This window comes from Microcaecilia unicolor, chromosome 1 (assembly GCF_901765095.1).
Source record: "Microcaecilia unicolor chromosome 1, aMicUni1.1, whole genome shotgun sequence".
In the NCBI taxonomy this organism is placed as follows: domain Eukaryota; kingdom Metazoa; phylum Chordata; class Amphibia; order Gymnophiona; family Siphonopidae; genus Microcaecilia; species Microcaecilia unicolor.
In genome coordinates, this window is record NC_044031.1 from 709,337,615 (window position 1) to 709,359,347 (window position 21,733).

At 39.9% G+C, this 21,733-nt stretch overlaps 1 protein-coding gene across 5 annotated transcripts in view; it reads right to left on the reverse strand.

The window, feature by feature from the left end:
* Positions 1 to 6,097: 6,097 nt before the first annotated feature.
* Positions 6,098 to 21,733, reverse strand: part of UNC13C (unc-13 homolog C) — a 921,443-nt gene continuing 905,807 nt past the window's right edge. For all 5 annotated transcript variants that reach the window (XM_030189213.1, XM_030189208.1, XM_030189204.1 and 2 more), the window contains 3 exons: positions 17,139 to 17,231; positions 13,200 to 13,359; positions 6,098 to 7,200 (listed from right to left, as the gene is read on the reverse strand). In XM_030189213.1, the coding sequence (XP_030045073.1) occupies positions 6,918 to 7,200; positions 13,200 to 13,359; positions 17,139 to 17,231 (536 nt within the window). In that variant the 3' untranslated portion in view covers positions 6,098 to 6,917. The remainder of the gene's footprint in view (positions 7,201 to 13,199; positions 13,360 to 17,138; positions 17,232 to 21,733) is intronic.

The following is a 21,733-nucleotide window of genomic DNA, read 5'->3' on the forward strand; positions in this document are numbered from 1 at the left end:
GCGCTATAGAAATGCTAAATAGTAGTAGTAGTAGTAGTAGTCAAGCAGTACCCCACGGCACACAAAAGAAATGTGGGACTGCGAAATAAAAATACTGTAAGCAGAGACCCTCAGTGGACAGGAGAGGGAAAAGTTAGCAAAACGGAGTGCAGTGCCTAACACACCCCCAGCACAGAAAGGAACAGTGCTCAGCAATACAGAAGATAATTACAGCAAAGAAAGGACTGACAGTCACAAGGGAAAACTGCACCAAGCAGACAACTGCCAGAAGCAGGGAAACTCTGCAGACAAAGGGTTAAACCAAGCTCAAACAAACAGCTGCCAGAGGCAGGGAACACTGCAGACAACGGGTTAATCGGAGTACAGGGAAAGAGCAAACAAACAACCCCCACGGGGAGAAACAAAGGGGCCGGAGTCTGATACAAGGGCAGGACTTACATACAGAATACAAACACAGCACACAAGAGTAACTCCGAAGGAAGGGGAACTAAAACAAACAAACAAACTGGAACGGGACGAGGTAGGAACTCACCACATATCACCACAGCCAAACAGTTAGAAATCCCAGGTGCAGTGTAGAGAGATAATTAGACACCCACTTGAAGCAGCCAGCAAACAGAGACAGAGGAGCTGAAACTGCAAGCAAGGTAAGGAGTAATCAAACCCCACGAAAGCACAGAGCTAATAGCTCATACAGAGCACAGGTAAGGCTTCAGCAGAAAAGGAATAACGCCAAAGCAGGGGTTGTAGGGAAAGGTAAGCTAAAGTAGATCAGACTGACATCAGCTCAGCCCCTGACGGACCAATCAGGAGCAATTCCAAGCATTCCCCTTTCTGACTAGCAGAATTCTAACAGAATCATAACACGTTCTGAGCCGGTACATCAAGCTCCATCTCTGGCCGTCTTCAAATCTAGGCTAAAAGCCCACCTTTTTGATGTTGCTTTTAACCCCTAACCCTTACTCACTTGTTTAGTACCCATATTTTATCATTCCCAATTTAATAATTTCCTTATCTCTTATTTGTCCTGTTTGTCTGTCCTAATTAGATTGTAAGCTCTGTTGAGCAGACTTTCTCTTTATGTCCAGTGTACAGTGCTGCGTACGTCTAGTGGCACTATAGAAATGATAAGTAGTGTAATAGTAGAAATTGAACGTAGATTGAAGCTGTGCACATTTACAACTGTTTGGGAGAGGCATAAATATATGCATGCACGCACATATTTTATAAACAATAGGGTCAATATGCAGCCAGCAATACCTAGCGTTTTGTTGACCACTGCCGGTGTTATTTGCAGAAATAATGCTGGGCCATGTCCAGGCTCCGGTATTGAATTTCCAGGTTTACAGAGCAGACAACCCATAGCTGGTTAAGTGCTAAATATCGCATTTAACCAGTTATGGTGAAGCATACAAAGCTAGGACTGACTTTTATGGATCCTATTTATGCAGTTACCTTGGCCGGTTAAGTGCTGACTCCGCCCCTGGAAGGCCCTCAAAGTAGTCAGTTTGAGTTGGGTGCTAACCGGACATTTTCAGTGGCACTAACCAGTTAAGTGCCACTGAAATGAGTGGTTAGCCCTGAAAAAGTGATTTAACCAGCCAGGAGCCATTTCTGGCTGGTTAAATCGCTTTGAATATTGACCCCAACATGCATAAATCGTGATCCCACCTGTGCTCCACCTATGGTTCAGCACTGCTCTCAATATAACCAAAATGCAATTTCTGGGTAGGCATGTATTTCCTCCCTGCCCCCAACACCCACCAAATATGGGTGCTGACACTCTGTGGATGAGCAGAAAAAGAGGAGGAGAAGTCCCTCACACAAATGTGAGCAGCAAACAACAAAGTGAGGTGGACTAAAGGAGGATATCAAGAAGTCTTTAATTCTGAGAAACATAAAAATGATCCAACATGACCGTGTTTCATCACAAAAGGCCTGCCTCAGGAGTCAAATGGACCTAAATAAAAATAAATTAAAATATAAACATAAATGAATGCAGCATACAATAAATAAATTACCCAACAGCAAATATAAAAAGTAATTAAAAATTAATTTAAAAATTAAGGGCCCTGTTTACTAAGCTGCGTTCGTATTTTTCAGCACCTACAATTAACAATCTGTAAATGGACATAATAAAATGATAATACAAGTAAAATTGAAAACTGACAATGTACAATTTTTTAATCATTTTTTATATTTGCTATTGGATAATTTATTTTTGTATGCTGCATTCATTTGTATTTGTATTTTAATTTATATTTATTTAGATCCATTTGACCCCCTGAGGCAGGCCTTTTGTATCGAAACACGGCTGTGTCGGGTTGTTTTTAGGTTTCTCAGAATTAAAGACTTCTTGATATCCTCCTTGAGTCCACCTCGCTTGTCACTCTGTGGATGCTCAGTTTTCATATGTGGCATGCCTTATGTTTAGGTGCCTGCACCCTGATTCAATTATAGCGTACAAATGTAACCTGGTATTGGCATTCCTTACATTTTGATGCCTGTGGTTACAACAGCCGTAGACCTGGTGTAACTGTGGTCGTTTAAATGCAGCAGGGATGTGTGTAACCTGTTCTGCAAATTACACATGTAAATGGGAGCCCACATGTGCTCTGTCCATGGGTTCACCCACCTTGCATTTATATGCTATGCCACTTTCATGTGCTTTTACAGAATAGTGCTTAAGTGCCCTGTTGGCCCTTTCACTCATAGGTGCACTTAGGTGAAAGTTCTAGTATTCTGTAACCTGGTGCAGAACTGCCCTTCGCACGCCTGAATTTAAGAACCTAAAAAGTGAGTTGTAAAAGGTTTGGAATTAGAGCAGGGGAAATAAGTTAGGGTTTTCAATATCAGGCACCTGAATTTGGGTCATAAATCTAGGCAAACGAACGGCAATCCTAAATTTAAGAGTAGGATGCAAGTGCTGGATCTTCTGCTGTCATCTAACTCCGGAACTATTCTATCTTAGGTGCATTACTACACTCATTGGGGTCAAATCAAATCAAACTCATAGGGTTGAGTGCAGTTTACATAATAGGTGTGACAAAGCAGATAGGTGCTAACCGGATCAATAGTCAAAGCAATTTAACTGGCCAGAAATGGCTCCTGGCCATTTAAATCACTTATCCGGGGTTAACTGGGCATATTCAATAGCACTTAACTGGATAGTGCTGCTGAAAATGCCCAGTTAGCACCTAAGCCGAAACCAGATACTTTGTGGGTGATCCGGTGGCGGAGTCAGTATTTAGCTGGTTAAGTGCCAATATTCATCCCTTATCCACACAAATAGGACTGTGTTTTATGAGGTCCTATCTCCAGACCCTTTGGATGCTGGTAGTGTTTAGACTACCATATATGGGGGTTGTAGGGGTGAAGGGTAATAGGGGAGGGGTCTAGAAACAGGGTTGGTCTGGGGAATGAGGCAAGGGAATTTTGCACGTATGTCTTGGTTTGTTGGTGTACTGTACTCTTTGCAGTTATGTATTTGGTTGAAAATTCAATAAAAAATTGTTGTTAAAACACAATCCTGTCTCTCTGCATTTTACCATAGCTGGTTACGTGTAGAATATCACACTTAACTGGCTATTTTTAGCTGGCTGAATATGCAGGAGTAAAGCCAGTAGTGTTCAGCCGTTGGCTGAATATCGACTCCATTAAGTATCATTCTACAAAGTATGTGCTAAGTTATGTGCCAGTTACTCAAATCATAAATCATTAGAATTATGGCATATACATGCATGTGCCCATACAAACATAGAGGTCCTTTTACTAAGGTACACCGAAAAATGGCCTGCGCTGTTGTAGATGCATGTATTGGACATGTGTAGGTCCATTTTTCAGCATGCCTGCAAAAAAAGGCTTTTTTTTTGGCCAAAAATGGACGTGAGGGGGGGGGGCACTAGAAACCCAGCTCCATCCATGGTTACAATAACAAAGAGCATTACCTACCCTTCCACTACTATCCACTTTGGGGTCAATATTCAGCTGGTTGCCTTAAGTGCTTGCTGACTGTCGCGTTATACCTGGAAATTCAATGCCAGGCCATAGTCAGGCTCTGGCATAGAGTTTCTGGATTTCTGGAGCTGGCGAAACCATAGCCAGTTAAGTGCGATATCGAGATTTAATAAAGGTCCATAGATCATTATTAAATTGGCTTGGGGAAAATCCACTGCTATTTGTGGGATAAGCAGCATAAAATGTATTGAACTTTTTTGGGATCTTGCCAGGTATTTGAGACCTGGATTGGCCACTGTTGGAAACAGGATGCTGGGCTTGATGGACCTTTAGTCTGTCCCAGTGTGGCAATACTTATGTACTTATTTTCATTAACAGTAAGTAAACGCATTGAATTTTAAAATTCTTTGATTTCTACGTCAATATTTGGCCTGAATTCTGAGGGTTTAGTTGAGCTGCTGGTCTTTCCATCTGCAGTGAGAACTTTGGGTTTTTCAAGAACTTTGAAGTTGTTTTTTTTTTGTCTTTTAAAGGATATCCGGTTCAAATCTGTTCTTGAGGCCTCTTTTCCATTTGCTGGGGCTAGAATATGGAATAAGCTTCCTTTGGAACTAAGGCTTGCACCTTCTTATCTTTCTTTTAGGAAAAGTGTTGAAAACTTATTTATTTGAACAATAATTTTGCTTTTGTTTTATAGTTCTGCTTGGAGTTTAAATTTGTTTTGGTTTATTGGTTAAATTTTCTTATGTTTGTTATTCTTTTCGATTGCTGGAATATTCTCTAAAAGAACGTAAACCGCTTTCAATCCATTAGGAACAACAGCATATAGAAAACTCCTGTAGTATAGTATAGTATGCAGTCCTATTTATACAGTTACCTTGGCCAGATAAGTGCTGAATATTGGTGCTTATCTGGACAAATGCTGATTCCACCCTGGAACACCCCCAAAATAGCAGGTTTTAAGATAGGCACTAATAGGACATTTTCAGTGGCACTAACCAGTTAAGGGGTCCTTTTACCAAGCTGCGGTAAAAAAGGCCCTGCGATAGCGGCATGAGCCGCATTGGGCCTGTGGTAGTTCTGGGTTGCCACACGGCAATGACAACCCTTTCATAAAAGGGCCCCTAAGTGCTGGTGAAAATGACTGAAAATGGATAGCTCCAAATGGGCAATTTAACTGGCCAGGAGTCATTTCAGGCCAGTTAAATCTCTATGAATATTGAGCCCCCCACAAATGTTTCTTAGATATAAATGTTAAATATAAAATACTGTTGTTTGATATATTTTTCTGTATTAAGCTGACTCCACAGTGCCTTTTGGCCACATAATACAAAAAATGACAAAAGTAGAGGCAGGTTGTTCATACTGTACTTTATTTTATAATTTCTCACTGAGTGTATTTACAAGACACGACTTGTGCCTCGGTGCAATATTGCATATGTGTATCTTGTCAAATGTTCCAGAGAATTCAAAATGAAAATAACCACCTTCTATAACTGTGCAAGAGCAGCAATGTTAAGGGTTAACCACATCATGGCTGATCAAACCTCACCAATAATGAGGTTATAGACTCATTTTTACACTTTCCAAACCTTTATATCATTTAAAAAATCATGGTGAATCGTAGAACATGTGTACTGCACTTGAGGACAGCCTCCTTTCTACAGATTTGGACTTACCTTTTTATACAAACACGACAGCACTTTGATAGTTTTCTAAGAACAAATTTTTTTCAGTATCAAACAGTAGCAAACCCAGGTCATTCATCTTCACTGTGATCGATCAGCATAAAATATCCCCCAACCTTTTAATATGCAAAATAAAAATGTTCCTTTGGATCAGTGAGGGTGGTCTACAATTATAAATATGTTCTCAAAGGAAATTTATTTTGGTTAAGGGGCGTATCTGCGTGGGACCACAGGGGCCTGGGCCCCCGCAGATTTCTCCCTGGATCCCCCTACCGCCGTCAACCCTCCCTCGTCGTCGCCATCACCAACCTTTGCTGGTGGGGGACCCCAACCCCCGCCAGCCGAGGTCCGCTTCCTCCTGCCGCTGCCTTTAAAAATATTCTTTCAGCTGGCGGGGGACCCCAACCCCCGCCAGCCGAGCCGAGGTCTTTGAAGTTCTTCTTCGTCCTCGTGCTGTTCAAAGCTGCATCCAGTTTCGGAGTCTGACAACCAGCCAAATCAGCTCGCATAAGACTGTTGTGTCTTTATGCAGTGTCACTTAGGCGGTTAAGTGCCAAATATCGCACTTAACCGCATAAGAGATAACCAGCTCCATAAACCCGGATATTCAATGCTCACTGCCGCCAGCTGTATATCTAACCTTTAGTTTAAGTCTGCCCCACAGCAGACCTTAACTAAACAGTGATGGTGGAAGTGATTGGGCAATACCTATATTTAGCATCAGTGATTATGTGTATAGAGGTGGTGAATACGTTTTACACCAGGGCTGACATTTAAAGTACGCTGTTCATCACCACCAGTAAAAATACCCTATCCCCAAGTATTTTAGTAGGATAAAATATAAATATGTTTGTACTAAATTTGATAATAGTGTGCTTTATAATAAGGTGCATAAGCCAAGCAATATAGCAGCTGAACAAGAACAACTAATCAACCAGTTTGAAAGACTAATAATTTATTACTGAATTTTCACGGTGATGGACTTGCAATCAGATCAACATTTTAAACAATACCATTAAATAATTTTGTTTTAGATCTTAAGTGTTGGCACTTCATTGGAACATTGACTTGTCCAAAGACCAAAGTGGTAAAAAATAATTAGCATACATCTCCCCAACATATCTTGCAAACACTGAAAATATTTAAATACACATTCCCACTGTTTTGCACATGCATGCACTATTCAAAACAACAACACCGTCTCAATGGAACTATGTTCCCAGTTGACAATGGACTTTGTTCCTTTCTGGTTGTTAAAGATTGTTTTTGTTTTTAGATTTCTTCACTTGATCTTGTGTCAGATTTAAGTTTCACAAATTCTTTAGCAACCTCGTCATTGGTCCTCTGAGAAAGTATTCTGAGTATTGTCAGTCCAGTCTCATCCATGAAGATGTTTTTCCACAGAGGATACCAAGAGGCGCAGCTACCTTTTTCGGCCATGCTCTGCAGCTGGATGACTGCCATTCCTATAACGCGATCCTCCCGGGCAAAGCAGTAATCCTTTACAGACAGGTGAAGCTCATAAGCCCCTGGGTTCTCTTCATTACTCAGAATGCTGCATGGATTGAAAATATGCATTTAGTACAGGGACTTTATTCTAATTCTCCCAAGAGCTTTGAATCTCTTATAGGCCTGCTAAAAACTGTAATATACTCTTTAGGAATAATAAGCGGTTTTATAAATTCAGTGCCATAGATTAAAACATAATTTTCCAAGTATCTAAACTAGGGACCCTCTGTACTTGTTCCAGACTTCACTTACCTAGGAACCAAATGGCGGAACTCCTTACCACCCAAAATAAGAAATATACAGGAATATACTAGATTCTGCAAAATCCTCAAATCGTTCCTATTCAAACAAACCCTCACAAAGAACAATCATATCTCAAACAACTAATTATTACCTGAATTGGTTATTACTCTATTTACCATTAACTTTCTCTTTACTTCATGTACAATTTCTCATTCATAATAAGATTTTGTAAATGTTAAACATCCATAGTTATTCCACTACATTTATGATACTGTATTGTAAAATTGGATTCTTACAACAAATTACTTTCTTATGCATTATTCTTTGTTATGTATTCTATACTGTTTATTGTAAGCCACATTGAACTCAAACTTGTTTGGGATAATGTGGGATATAAATGTCACAAACAAACAAACAAATAAATAAATAAATAAGTTGCTGAATCACAGGTTATATATTCTTATTCTACTCTTGAACCCATTCATCAGCCTCATATCCTTATTCTAGGACAGAAACCTCCTGTGGAGCAGAAGGGCAAAAGCTCAGTTGATCTTGATTTTCAGTATGAATACAGACTGTGAAAGCAAGGCCTCACAGTCCTTCTGACTTTATATGGAGGAGTAGCCTAATGGTTTGTGCAATGGGCTTTGATCCTGGCAACCTGGGTTTGATTCCCACTGCAGCTCCTTGTGACATTGGGCAAGTCACTTAAAACCTCCATTGCTCCAGGTACAAAAACTTAGATTGTGAGCCCTCTAGGGACAGAGAAAGTACCTGCATATAATATGTACAGCACTGTGTACATCTAGAAGTGCTATAGAAATGATTAGTAGTAGTACTTTCCTGTACTATAAATTCTTGTGTATATATATTCCTCTTCTCTTGCAGGTTGTGACAGACGAATCTGACTGTCTTCTTCGACTGGGTGACCAAACAGTTGGATGTGGGAGGGGCGCTTGATCTGGTATACTTGGATTTTAGCAAAGCCTTTGACATGGATCTGCACAGGCGACTGATAAATAAATTGAGTGCCCTTGGTGTGGGACCTAGAGTAACTGATTGGGTAAAAAATTGGTTGAATGGTAGGAGACAGAGGGTGGTGGTAAATGGAGCTTGCTCTGAATAAAAGGATGTCGTCAGTGCAGTACCGCAGGGATCGGTCCTAGGGCTGGCTCTTTTTAACTTCTTTGTGAGCGATATTGCGGAAGGGCTGTCTGGTAAGGTTTGTCTCTTTGCGGATGATACTAAACTCTGCAACAGGGTGGACACCCTGGAGGGTGTGAATGACATGAGGAAGGACCTAGCAAAGCTAGAGGAATGGACCGATATTTGGCAACTAAGGTTTAATCCCCAAAAATGCAGGGTCATGCACTTGGGTCGCAAACATCCGAGAGAACTTTATAGTTTAGGGGGTGTAGTGCTTCAGTGTACGAAGGAAGAGCGGGACTTGGGGGTGATTATGTCTGACAACCTTAAAGTTTTCAAACAGGTAGAAAAAGCGAGGGCCAAAGCCAGAAGGATGCTTGGGTGCATAAAGAGAGGCATGACCAGCAGGAAAAAGGATGTGATAGTGCCGTTGTATAAGTCTCTGGTGAAGCCTCATTTGGAGTACTGCATGCAGTTCTGGAGACCGCACCTATGGAAAGATATAAACAGGATGGAGTCGGTCCAGAGGGCTGCTACGAAATTATTAAGCAGTCTTGTATGCAAAAATCATAGGGACAGGCTTATGAACCTCAACATGTATACGCTGGAAGAGAAGAGGGAGAGAGGAGACATGATAGAAACGTTTAAATATCTCAAGGGCATTTATGTACAGGAAGAGAGCCTTTTTTAAATGAAGGATATCAATAGAAATCAAACAAAATAAAACATGGAAAAGAAAATAAGATGATACCTTTTTTATTGGACATAACGTAATACATTTCTTGATTAGCTTTCAAAGGTTGCCCTTCTTCGTCAGATCGGAAATAAGCAAATGTGGTAGCAGATAGTATATATAAGAGAAACATCAAAGCATTACTTTGACAGTTTGATAGAGTGGGAGGGTGAGGGAATGCATGGGGACATCAAAGCATTTCATTGATATTCTAACAGGATGGGTGTTGGTAGGTGAGAGGAGGGTAATAAACAGAGAAATAAACAGAAATACAGCTTTATGGTTTATAATGGGTTAGAAAACCCTGTTTGTTGGGTGTCAAAATATTCAATCATTCTTATTTCAAAGGTCTTACGTTCCTGTATTGTTTTAAAATTACCTTTGATGTTTCTCTTATATATACTATCTGCTACCACATTTGCTTATTTCCGATCTGACGAAGAAGGGCAACCTTTGTAAGCTAATCAAGAAATGTATTAATTTATGTCCAATAAAAAAGGTATCATCTCATTTTCTTTTCCATGTTTTATTTTGTTTGATTTCTATTGATAACCTTTAAGAGTGGACTAACACTGCTACCACACCTCTCTACTTCAAATGAAGGAGAGCTCTGGAATGAGGGGGCATGTGACAAAGTTAAGAGAGAATAGGTTTAGGAGTAACCTAAGGAAGCATTATTTCACAGAAAGGGTGGTAGAGGCGTGGAATGGCCTCCCGGTGGAGGTGGTGGAGTCGAGAACTGTTGCAGAATTTAAAAAGGCATGGGATAAGCATGTGGGATCGCTTAGGAACAGGAAGAATTAGGGGTTACAGAGGATGGGCAGACTGGATGGGTCATATGGCCTTTATCTGCCGTCATGTTTCTATGTTTCCAGGTATATACTGTATTTATGTCCTTAAATATCACCTCATGCTATGGGACAGACTGGTAGAACTGTTCTGAACCTTCTCCTCTGTTTGTATCTAAGATCAAGTCCAACCGAACTTGAGCAAACTAGGTCATGTTGAGTTGCTCCTGGTCAAAGTATGTGGAGCTAGGAAGAGTGCTATACCCAGTGGCTGTGTATTTAGTGCATTGGATCCTCCTGTTGACCCACTTCATGACGTAAAGCCTGCGCATGGTTGGTCAAGGAGCAAGTTTTGCCACTGCACACAATCCTTACACTTCGAGACCCCTGGCGCAGGCGCTGTGTGGCAAAACACGGCCTGTGTCGGGTCATCGTTTGAAGACTGTTTCCTAAGTTGTGTGATTAAAGGATTCTTGCCCCATTTTCTGAAGGCTTTTGGTGCTGCATTTCATATCTTTATCCATCATAGAAAGGATAATATTTTCCATTGAAAATAACTTCACGCAGTAGGATCTATTCAGAACAGCAATTGTGAATTCTCCTTTCTTGTAAACATAGGTTCCAAAAAGTTTAAAACTTTTTTTTTTTTGGATTTCATATACAACAAAGAGTATTTCCCTGCAGTCAGCATGATCTCTGTCCTGCAGTTACAGAATTACCCTCTCGGTTCTAATCTGGCAGAGGGGACTAACTTAGATCACAAAGCAGCAAAAGAAGAAACATGAGATTCTCTTTCCACAACAGGAGGTAGCAGTGATGCCAGAAGCAGGAGAGAGCCTAATGCTTGGTAAGTTCCTGTACTTCTGCATATTGCATCCCAAGCATTATGGGGTAAAATCTATAAAGTAGCTCCTAAAATTCAGCACCAAATATTTTACGTACTGAGCGCTATTCTATAAAGAGTATGCACTATAAGCAGGTGCAAATGCCAGCACTGAAATAATTCTATACGCATGTAAAATGAGGAAAGCCCCTGGAACGCACCCCCCCCCCCTAAATTTATGAATGTTAGCTAGGAAGAGTGCTATACCCAGTGGCAGTGGCACATGAATCATTATAGAATACGATCTGCACATAAATTCTAATTATGCCTAATTACTGCCATTAATTCATTGTTAACAGCTAATTATTGGTGCTGATTGGCTTGTTAAGCAATTAAGTTGCGTGTGCAAATCGTCTATGCGTGCTGATTTGTGTACACAACTTTAGACACCATTTATAGAATCCGGGGGTATGGGAGTAATTCTAAAACACAGCACCTATGTGGTGCCTATTCTATAAAGAAAAGTAGGGGTCTACCTTCCTTTATGGAATAGGTGAGATACAGAGCTATATTTTAGGTGCATGAGCTTTTGCTAGCCATAGAGCTGAACAAGCGCACATAATTTACAGTAAGTAGTCTATAAATTATGCACTTTTAAGTGTGGTCCTACCCAGACTGCACCCAGATTGAACTTATGTGTATCTCTACCTGTAAACACATGCCCATGGATTCTATATAGTGCACCTAGAATTTCATGCCGAAATCCAGACGAATTCTATAACAACATGCATAACTTAATTGGCTTAAAAAGCTAATCAGCGTTGTCGACAGCACTTAACAAGCAATAATAAGCACTAATTGGCAATACTCAGAATTTACATGCAGAAATCCCTAAGCGTATTTTGCAGGGCTTTTTTTGAGGGGGTACTTGGGGGTACTGAGTACCGGCACCTTTTCCACTGTCTGCTAAACTTGACCCATGGTTCTCGTATTTTATTAAAAGAGCTCAGGTTCTACATACAAATTCTGCCTTGTCATAGATTCTTTGACTGGTTGCAGGAGTCCTGGCTATTTTAGGGTGGGTCCCTCAATGATCACTCCACCCCTGAAAGGTGGCCTGGCATTGAGTACCGGCACCTTTTTTGCTAGACACAATGTACTGGTATTTTGTAACACACTGTGCCTAAATTTTAAAGTGCACAGGCAAAAAGAGGCATGGATAAAGGCGGGGAAATAGGCGTTTTGTGGGAATTCCAAAATTTACATGCTCTGTTATACAATATGGCCCACTGCATGTACAACTACACACTGGGATTTATGCCCCAATTTTATTGGTGTAAATGGATGAGTGTAGTTTTAGGCGCTGTGATATTAACTAAGGGTATTCCTAGGTGTCAGTTATAGAATACACTTAGGTGGAAATGTTTACCGTGCAAATTTTTCAGGCGCCATATATAGATTCTGGCCAATGCTGTGTAAGATATGCACATATTTACAGAATTGCACTTAGGCAGCTTTTGAGCATTTTATACATGTATACACATACATATGGGGCCAGATTCTATAAATGATGCCAAAAATTTGGGTCCAATAAAATTCGGTGGTCAATGCTATTCTATAAAAGGTGCTTTGGGATGAGCACTCTTTATAGGATAGCGTTGAGCACCAAATTCAGCATTCAACTTTGGGCGCGAGGGCATACACCAGCTGAAACCTGGTGTAAATCCTGGCGCGCAAACTGGGCACAGATCCACACTATTCTGTAACACTGCGCGCATCTATTGTGAACGCCCCTGACCCACCCATGCTTCTCCCATGGCTACACCACCTTTTGAGTTGATTGCGATCCAGTATAGACATCCATTGTTACATACAGATTGGCGCCCAAATCATAATTAGTGCCAACTAAGTGCTTGTTAGCTTTGTCTGCACGGCAACTTTATATGTATGTGAGTATTAAGATCACAATATTTTAAATATTTTATCTTGATGTTTTTAATTTTAATGAAATTGTATTTTATATATTGTTTATTATTGTTAATTACTGTTTATCATGGAATTTTTATGTATGTTTTTATTTTGTAGTTTTTACCCCTGACGCAGCCTGAGGATGAAACGTGGCCACGTTTGGTATTGTTTTAATAAACCACTTCTCTGTTGTTTTATTTTATTTTTCTTTTGTTTTATTTGATCTGCCTTTTTACACCAGCAATTTTATATTGACAAAGTTACCCAGAAAAGGGTGGTATGTTTAAAGGGGAAGGTATATGTTGGTAAAATGTTTTATAAGCAAATAATTTGATGGTACTTACAAGTGAAAGACTTCATTGTATTTTGGTGACCAGGTGTTGTTCTTTGTCTTGGTACCAAATTTTCTTTTCTTATCGCTGAGACTGGGACCCAGTATGTAAACCTCCACAAAAGGTCGGAACATGGTGGTAGTTTGCCAGTTCAAGTCATTAATTGCCACAACTATGGTAAACAGAAAAAAAAGGAATCCATTAGAAAAAAACAAAATTAGGCATCATGATGTGCTACAGTACGGGGAATCTGAGTTCATATTCTATGCCCATCGGAGCTACTTAAGCCTGGATGTACCTTGGAAACAGTGCACATAAGATCTGGGAGGAAGGGAAGATGGTTGCTGGTAATGTGGTGGCTCTTTCCAGCTAAAGAATGGGATAGAAGTTTGAAGATGGAGAATGGAAAAGGGGAAAAGACAGGAAACACATAAAACCTGTTTAATGTTTTTCAGGAAGAAAACTTAAGGCCTGATTTTTAGTGGAGAAGGTACCACTCACGGGTCATCACCAGATCCTGAGCAGCACTGACCTGGATAGTACCTCTGAAAAAGTGGTCTGACTACTTTGGCATTATCCAGGTAGTGAATAAATTACACTCAAGTTGTGTCAAAGTGTATCAAAAATTGAAATTCCTAGCACAGGCTCACACTGCCTGTGTGCTTCTGTTGTGAACTCAAATATTATCAATGTGGAGAAAAAAAGCCTCAGAGTCGCCGCCCAGCCAGTCCCCCTCAGCGAACTATAAGGCATGAGCTCAGCCATATTGAGGTAGTGCCAGGATGATCTGAGGGTGGAGCTAAAGCACGGCTGGAAACTGTCCAGGTATTGCCAATATTCAGTGCCGATATTCGGCAACTATCCAGGCAAGTTACGTCATCACCAATCTCTTTGAGACACTGCAGGGGTAATATTAAACCTGCGGTGGTCAGGTCAGTGTTTTATGAAACACTGGATGCCACAGGGTTTTCTATACCTAAGCCCATGTCTACTGCAGCTGTCATAAAGGCTAGCATTAGCACACAACCATTGAAAAAAATAACCATGGGAGCACTTACCACCTTCTATTTAGGCGGCGCTACGGGCTCCCACATTATACACATTCTAACCAGTTAGCATGGTGGTGATGTCAGTGTGCTAGTTGGTTAGTGCATTAATGCCCATTCTCCGCCCCTGGCACAGCCCTTCCCCCAATAAATAATAATTACCACATTCTTAGCACACAGAGATGGCAAAACTAATGCGGAATGCTTTAGCGTTGGCAATTTTTGCTGCATTAAGCATGAGTTACTGCCTAGCTTGCCCTGGTCCATTTTTTTTTAATCATGCTGACTGCTGTGGGCTGAATTACACCTGAATGTTCAGTTTAGGGCTGCCGAGAGGAGGGGCGGGGCAAGATTCTCCAGGGCCCAGCCTCCAAGGGGGGACTGCCTGGCACTGGCACAGCTGAGATTAGTCTCCTGCTCTTTGAGCCACGTTATCATGTTATCCTTCTTGCTGCCTCTTCCCAACTCCTGTATGAAATAATTCCTGTTTCTACAAACACGGGAGAGGACAAGGGGGGAAGAAAGACCTGTATAGCAGAGCAGAATTAATATGGTCCCAGCATACAGGAGCAGGAGACAAGCAAGTAAGCGGGTCTGCAAGCATGGGGAGGTGGAGGGTGTTTGCCCCAGGCCCAGCTTCGTCTCTCGGCAGCCCTGGTTCGGTGCCAGGAGTAATCTGGGTACCAGCACTGAATATTAGGGACCTTCATGATCTCTGGAAGTTGCGTTTGGCTGATATTAAGTGCCAGTACCCAGATAACTAACTGTGCATGGCTAGGATTGCTCTTTATGAAGTCCTACTTACCTTGTTATTTTCCAGGCACAGGCACTGAATATCAGCGGTGCCTTGGTAAAGTCCGTGTCTACCTTGGAACTAATCAGATAATGCTGTGGCACTCGGAGCTGATATTCAGCAGCACCCTCCAGTTAAATGCCATTGAATATCAGCACCTGAGCCAATCGGTGCTATTTAACCAGGCAGGAGCCTCTCCAACCCAATTAAATTGTGCTGAGTATTGATCCTCTGTATTTTTAGCCCAGAATTGTGACAAATCCAAGAAAACAGCGAGGCAAATTGTTTACAAGATCTAATATGGATGTCAAGAAAAAGAGCAGACTGTATGAAATTTTCAGGCTTTATTCACTACTTTAGCTCCCAGGTTTTATATATACACGCCTGACATGTCCATGTTTCGCTACAGGGGTTGCTTCAGCGACAAGTGGGTACCAGTATGTGTAATAGTCCAGACTTCACCAAACTGGTAAATCTGTATCTCTAACCTGGTATATCTCGCTATATGAAAACCCAGATCAGAGGTACAGAGCTGACATGACACATGATGTATAGAGAGTGACACTAAGGTGCTCATTTTCAAAGCAGATGGACTTCTGAAAATGCCTTAAAAAGTCCAGCTGCTAAAAATGTAAAAATCCCTAATTACGAAAAGTCAAAATTTGGATGTTTCACACTGCAGTTCATCCATATGGCAAGGGGGTGTGTTGTGGACATATTTTGGGCAGGACTAGGTAGGGTGCAAAAGTTGGACATCCAACAGGGATTTTCAAATGGAAAGAAACGTCCATGTCAAAAAGACATGTAGTGGACTGTGAACCAAGGGACCCAGGTTCAAGTCCTACTTTAACATTTTTTTTTCAATAATTCTGAGCTTTCTAGAAGCAAAAAACACCTAATGTATCTAAATATATGATACCTGCAAGCCTGAATGCTACTGATGTGCATTCAGGTACAGTAGGCATTTTTCAGGTCCTGGATGGATCGCATTTACAAAAAAAAAATGTTTTAGTGGGGTTTGAACCTATGACCCTTGGCTTACAGCACTAACCACTAGGCTACTCCTCTGCAGGGATGGGTTTGGCCATATTTTTGAAAATGATGCCAGACAGACGTTCATGTCCATGGTTTTTTATCCTTCAAAAGTTGTATGTTTCACTGTGGAAAATGGCCATTCATTTTGGACATTTTCAATGCAAAAATGCCCATCCCACAGCCATAATTCCTGTTTGATTATGGCTGTGAGAAAGACGTTATGAGCTGGACATATTTTTGGATGTTTTTTTTTTTAATGCTGCTCTAAGCTTGTATGTCTCACTACATGAAAATCCAGGTCAGAGATACAGTTTTTACCAATTTGGTGAAGTCTGGACTATTACACCCACTGGTACTTATTAGCTCCTGAAGCAGCCCCTTTCACGAAACATGGTCATGTCGGGTGCGTATGTATGAAACCTGGGAGCTAATTATGACAGCCATATTTACTTATTGTTTTGATTTTTTAAGTCACTTTCTCATAAGCTCAAAGCAGATATAGTTACAGAAAACATAAAGGGCCCTGTTTATTAAGATGCACTAGTGCTAGAGACACCCATATATTCCTATGGGTATCTCTAGCATTAGTGCACGCTAATTTTTTGGCACGTGCTAAAAATGCTAATGCATCTACAGCATGGCTTAGTAAACAAGCCAAACATATACACAAATCATCAACCATAAGCCACATTTTTGTTGTGCTTTTCATGTCGTTGTGTAGTTAAATATCAGAATTATAAGTATGTGTTCAGATGAAACGGTTTTTGGATAACGGACCAGCCCAGATTTCTTCTTCATCTTTACTTGTATCATTGCAATCTTTTTTTTTTTGTTACACTTTTTTTGTTACTGTTGAAAATGGATTCTTATAGAATGTGTTCTATCCCACAGATATTGCCTTTTTTCTTTAGTTATTTATTATTTGGAGGTTTTTATGAGGTTTATATGTTTTACTAATAGATAGATATGGCTGTCTTGCTTAAAGCAAGTTTGTTCTTGTGTAAGCATTTGAAATTCTATAAATAAAAAGTGGAAAAAAGATAAGATGTTAGAAATTATTGGTGGTGTGTGACTCACTTTTTACAGTCACTTTATGTTCACCAGTTCCAGGATGTGTGAAGAGGTCCACCTGAACAGATATTTCACCCACTGAGTTATTGGCGCTCTTACCTAAAAAATAAACAGCAACATGTATTAAGGAAACAATTTAATTTCCACAGTCTATCTGTAGACTCTAGAAACTGGAAATATTCTTATATTAGCAACTACTGGAGCATGTGATTATATGAGACTGGGGATTCATTGGGAAAGGGAATCCCATATGTAGAACAGTATAGAATACAGTGCATTCAATTTATAATGACCATTATTGTACAATTATGTCCTAGTGAGAAATGGAATGCGTTTTTAATTGTAAGAGTCAGGCACTTCACTTACAGACACTCCTAGGTTTTTATGGACTTTTAAATTACAATTTTATTGCTAAATTACCTAAGGGTGAGGCCTATAAATTCAAAGCAGAGTTGGCTACTACAGCAGGGTTTTGTTAAAGTGAACAATGAATTTTCAAATCAGGAGAACCTGCATAATTTCGTTTTGAAAATTAGCATAAAGTACCCATGAAGAAAGCACTTGCATACTTTGAAAATATGCAAGCTATTTGAAATTGCCCCCAATTTAGCAGGATTTGGGATAAGTACTTTAAGAACTACTACTACTAATTATCTTTTGGATAAATTGAGATGGGATATACACTAGCTAGGGTAACAGCAAAACAGGAAGAGAACCTCTAGGCAAAGCAAGCCAAACCACAAAGGAGTAGAGGTTGACTGAATGATGAGCCAACTCAGGAGATGTTGCTTGCAAATACTTTTATTCAAAGCACCAGGAGGAGGATCTGACACAGGCCGTGTTCTGGCGGGTAGAGCCGCCTGCCTCAGAGGTCACAACAAAATCAAAAACGCCACTTTTCTTCAAGACCAATAGGGCTCTGAATACTAACCCCACAGTAGCTATGAACAGTAGTCATTGCAAATGTTTAATACAGCAAAGGGAAGGAGGCTTTTAGTTCATCATCCTTGCATGTTTGTTTGTTCTTCACTACTTTTGTGCTTTATGTTCTGTTCAGACAAAAATTTCAAGACATGGAAGGGGCTGCAAGAAGATCTGAAAAGGACTCTGTTGGGAAGTAGGCTCAATGGGTTCTGTATGGAACTTGATGTCTTGAAATATGGACTATAATTTATTTATTTATTTATATTTATTTGATTTTTGCTCACACCTTTTCCAGTAGTAGCTCAAGGTGAGAGTTACATTCAGGTACACTGGGTATTTATATTCTGTGCAAGCGTATTTCAGTACTTTTTAGATCACTGTAGGTTCCAGAAAACATTGGCATGTTTCTCCTGGGACATGGAAGTTTAACAAAGATTGATGCTTTCACCACTTTTAAGCCCTCTGCTTCCTGAGTCCCATTTTTTTCATTCTTAAACTTTTCTTATGACAAGGACGAGTGATTAACTCCTTTGTTTTGTTCTCTTAAATTCTGGAAATTAAATGTGAAATGAGTCCTTTTATAATTGAATTTCTGATTTTTTTTCCTACACTCACACCCACACACAGTAAGTATATTGACATAAGTTATCTTGTTATTATTATTGATCAACACCACTCATGTTCTAAATGCTGGGGACCTTCTTTCCACCATGCACAGCTAACCTAGAAAGTCTATAAATGCTTGGCAAACATTATCGTGTCAATGTTCCTTCTTTAATCTCTTGTGAATATGTTTTTCCTTTTATTGTTAAATATGTTGCTTAGAACCCATCCGGGAACCTGTGGGAAGGTGGCACCGTTTTGCAGCCAACAGGATAGGCGTGACTGGGGATTGTTCCTGCCTAGCTATTGGTCACTTGGGAATTGCTGGTAGGTCTTGGGGATATGGATTGGGGAGGGCTTAGTATTTGGTGCTAGGGGAATCAGAGGGTGAAGGGAACTTGGCCTTTGGTACTTGGGGGAATCAAGGTGGGGGGAGTGCTGAATATAGCCATGTAAATGACTAGAACATCACATTTATACGTAGGGAAACAAAAGTTATAGACCAAGCAAGGCAAGTAATTGAAGAGGTGAGCACCAAAACCTGTTAAGTACATTTTTTTTCTAAAAATGAGTTCAAATTGGCAACAGACTGCCTTAAAAATAGCTATAGGATGTATGAAATTTGCACCAAAAGAATTCTATTTGCAAGGTATATGATAATCATTGAAAAACAATTTCTTATGTTGAATAGAATTCTTAAAAATAAAAACTTGCACTTATCCAGAGAACAGCTTTTTGTATGTAACAGGTTTTGGAAGTCACCTCTTCAGTTTGTAAAATATGCTGATCAAACCAAGTTCGCGTTGGCATATAAAAGAAAAAATAAAGAACTTGACGTTGAAGGTCAAAAACATTTGCTGTTTCTGACATGTCTGCCAAAATCCAAGAAAATAAATCGTATCCTCTGTACTACTGGGATCTTTTAAAAATCATTTTTCACGGTGGAGTTTAGCACTTAAAATAGGATGCTCTGCAAAAAAAAAATTATTTGTACAGTTTTATCAGGACAAACAAATACTTCAATGATTTAATTCCTTTTGGAACACATACTGCACTTTATCCAGACAAGCTTGATGACCCCCCAGTCCTGGAAACTAACCATGGCTCTATGCTCAAGTCCCTTCTTCCACCCTCACCCTGCCCTATGCAGTAGTCCATCATAAATTAACAACTAATTCGATAATATATAAACGTAAATTCCTCAAGCAATAATACAATATGTGATTGCTGCTTTAACACCTCTGGCTAGTGCTAGCAAATGCATTTCCAGATATACTTTAGTATCTATCCAGATGGTTTAGACCATGTTTGACAAGTGTAAATAGGCAATCTGTCACACAGCAGATTTTTAGTGACATGTAGCGTTGCTTCGGTGACATTTATTAGACTTCTGCATAAACATTGATAATGAGTACGATTAGGTTGCAGATCCCAAACAAAATTATACAGTTCAGCAGATGTTTGGAACAGTGGTTTTACGTTTGTACACTGTCCAGCAGCATTCGCACACAGCTATCCATCTTAAGGATTATGAAAGATAGCTGTATGCTAATGCTTTGAGACAGTATATGAATGTGAAACCACTGTTCCAAACAACCACTGAATTGTATCATTTTATTTGGAATCTGCAACTTAATTGTACCCCTGATGCAGCCTGAGGGTTAAACTTGCCCATGTCATGTTTTTAGTAAAAGGACTTGTTCAACTTTTGTGGTGATTCCTGCTCATGGTATCTGTATTACCTAGCCTCTGTGTACTTTGGTTATAAACTTTGCATGGAACAATCAAAACTATTACAAATTTTTAAATATGTTACTGAGTTTAACAGCATCTTGTGTGTAATAAATGAAAAACAAATAATGCAAGAGAATGCTATATTATGCAGGTTTTTTTTTTTTTGTTTTTTTTTAATCCGAAGGAGAGGGGGATAGGTAGGGGGGGAGGGACAAGGGCAGGGGGGGAGGGAAGGGAGGGAGGGAGGGAGGGTGGGTTCCTGGAAGGGGGAGGGATAAACACAAAAAAAAGAAGAGGAGAGGCAGCCTGTTTCAGTCTCAGGACAGGTACCTGGTCCGCAAACGGGAAGGAGTGCACACAAGCAGAGCATTCTGGTTAGGTTTGTTTACAGTAAGAGGTATTTACCAATGTATACCACAGTTTTGCATTTGTGTATTTGGAATATGGAAATTGATTTTGCTGTCTGTACCTTTGGTAATGTGTGCTTTCCTTATACTCTTGTATGGTTTGTTTCTCTTCATAATAAAAACATTATGCAGGTTTAAGTGAAAAAAATATGTCTGAAGTTCTAAACTTGTCTAATCAAGCATGGACTTAGATATCAAAAAGAAATTAATTTAAAATACCATTTACTAACTCTGAACTAATGAACATTAATGTCCATTAATTCAAGTTAAGCAAACGGAGGTAATTCTGTAAGGTACAGTAACACGTACAAATGGTGACATTCCAGTCATTTCCACATGTTAGTGGCCACTTAAATACATAAATGAACTCTTAAAGAATGCCAATTAGCGGAAAAGTACGTGCTTTTCTGGTGGATGTATGCACAGACAGAGTTTGGGCTGAGAATGGATGGAGCATACATGTAAATTCTAGATTATTGTAGTTTATGTGCATTCTGACTGACATTTAGGAGCAAGTATTCACATCAGCTGTAGGGCTGATGTAAGTGATCATGCCATAAGTGTAGGTACATTTTCTGCGACTTGTACAGGCATTCTATACAGGAAACACCTACTTTTCTTTATAGAATAAGCTTGAAAAGAGGCAGCTGTTTACCCTCTTATTCTAGGCACCCTGTCAGTTAGTAAATACATAAGAATAATGAAGTTTGTATTATTTTACATGCATTAAATGACATTAACTAATGTTAATTTTCAAACCCTTCATATATAAGAATAGCATGTATACCACATCATAGAAACATAGATAAAACCCATATGTCCTATCTAGTCCGCCAATCCATACCAACTCCTAAGCTCTACCATCCTTTCCTCTCTCTCTGAGATTCTCTATGCTCGTCCCATGTTTTCTTCAATTCAGATGCTATTCTTGTC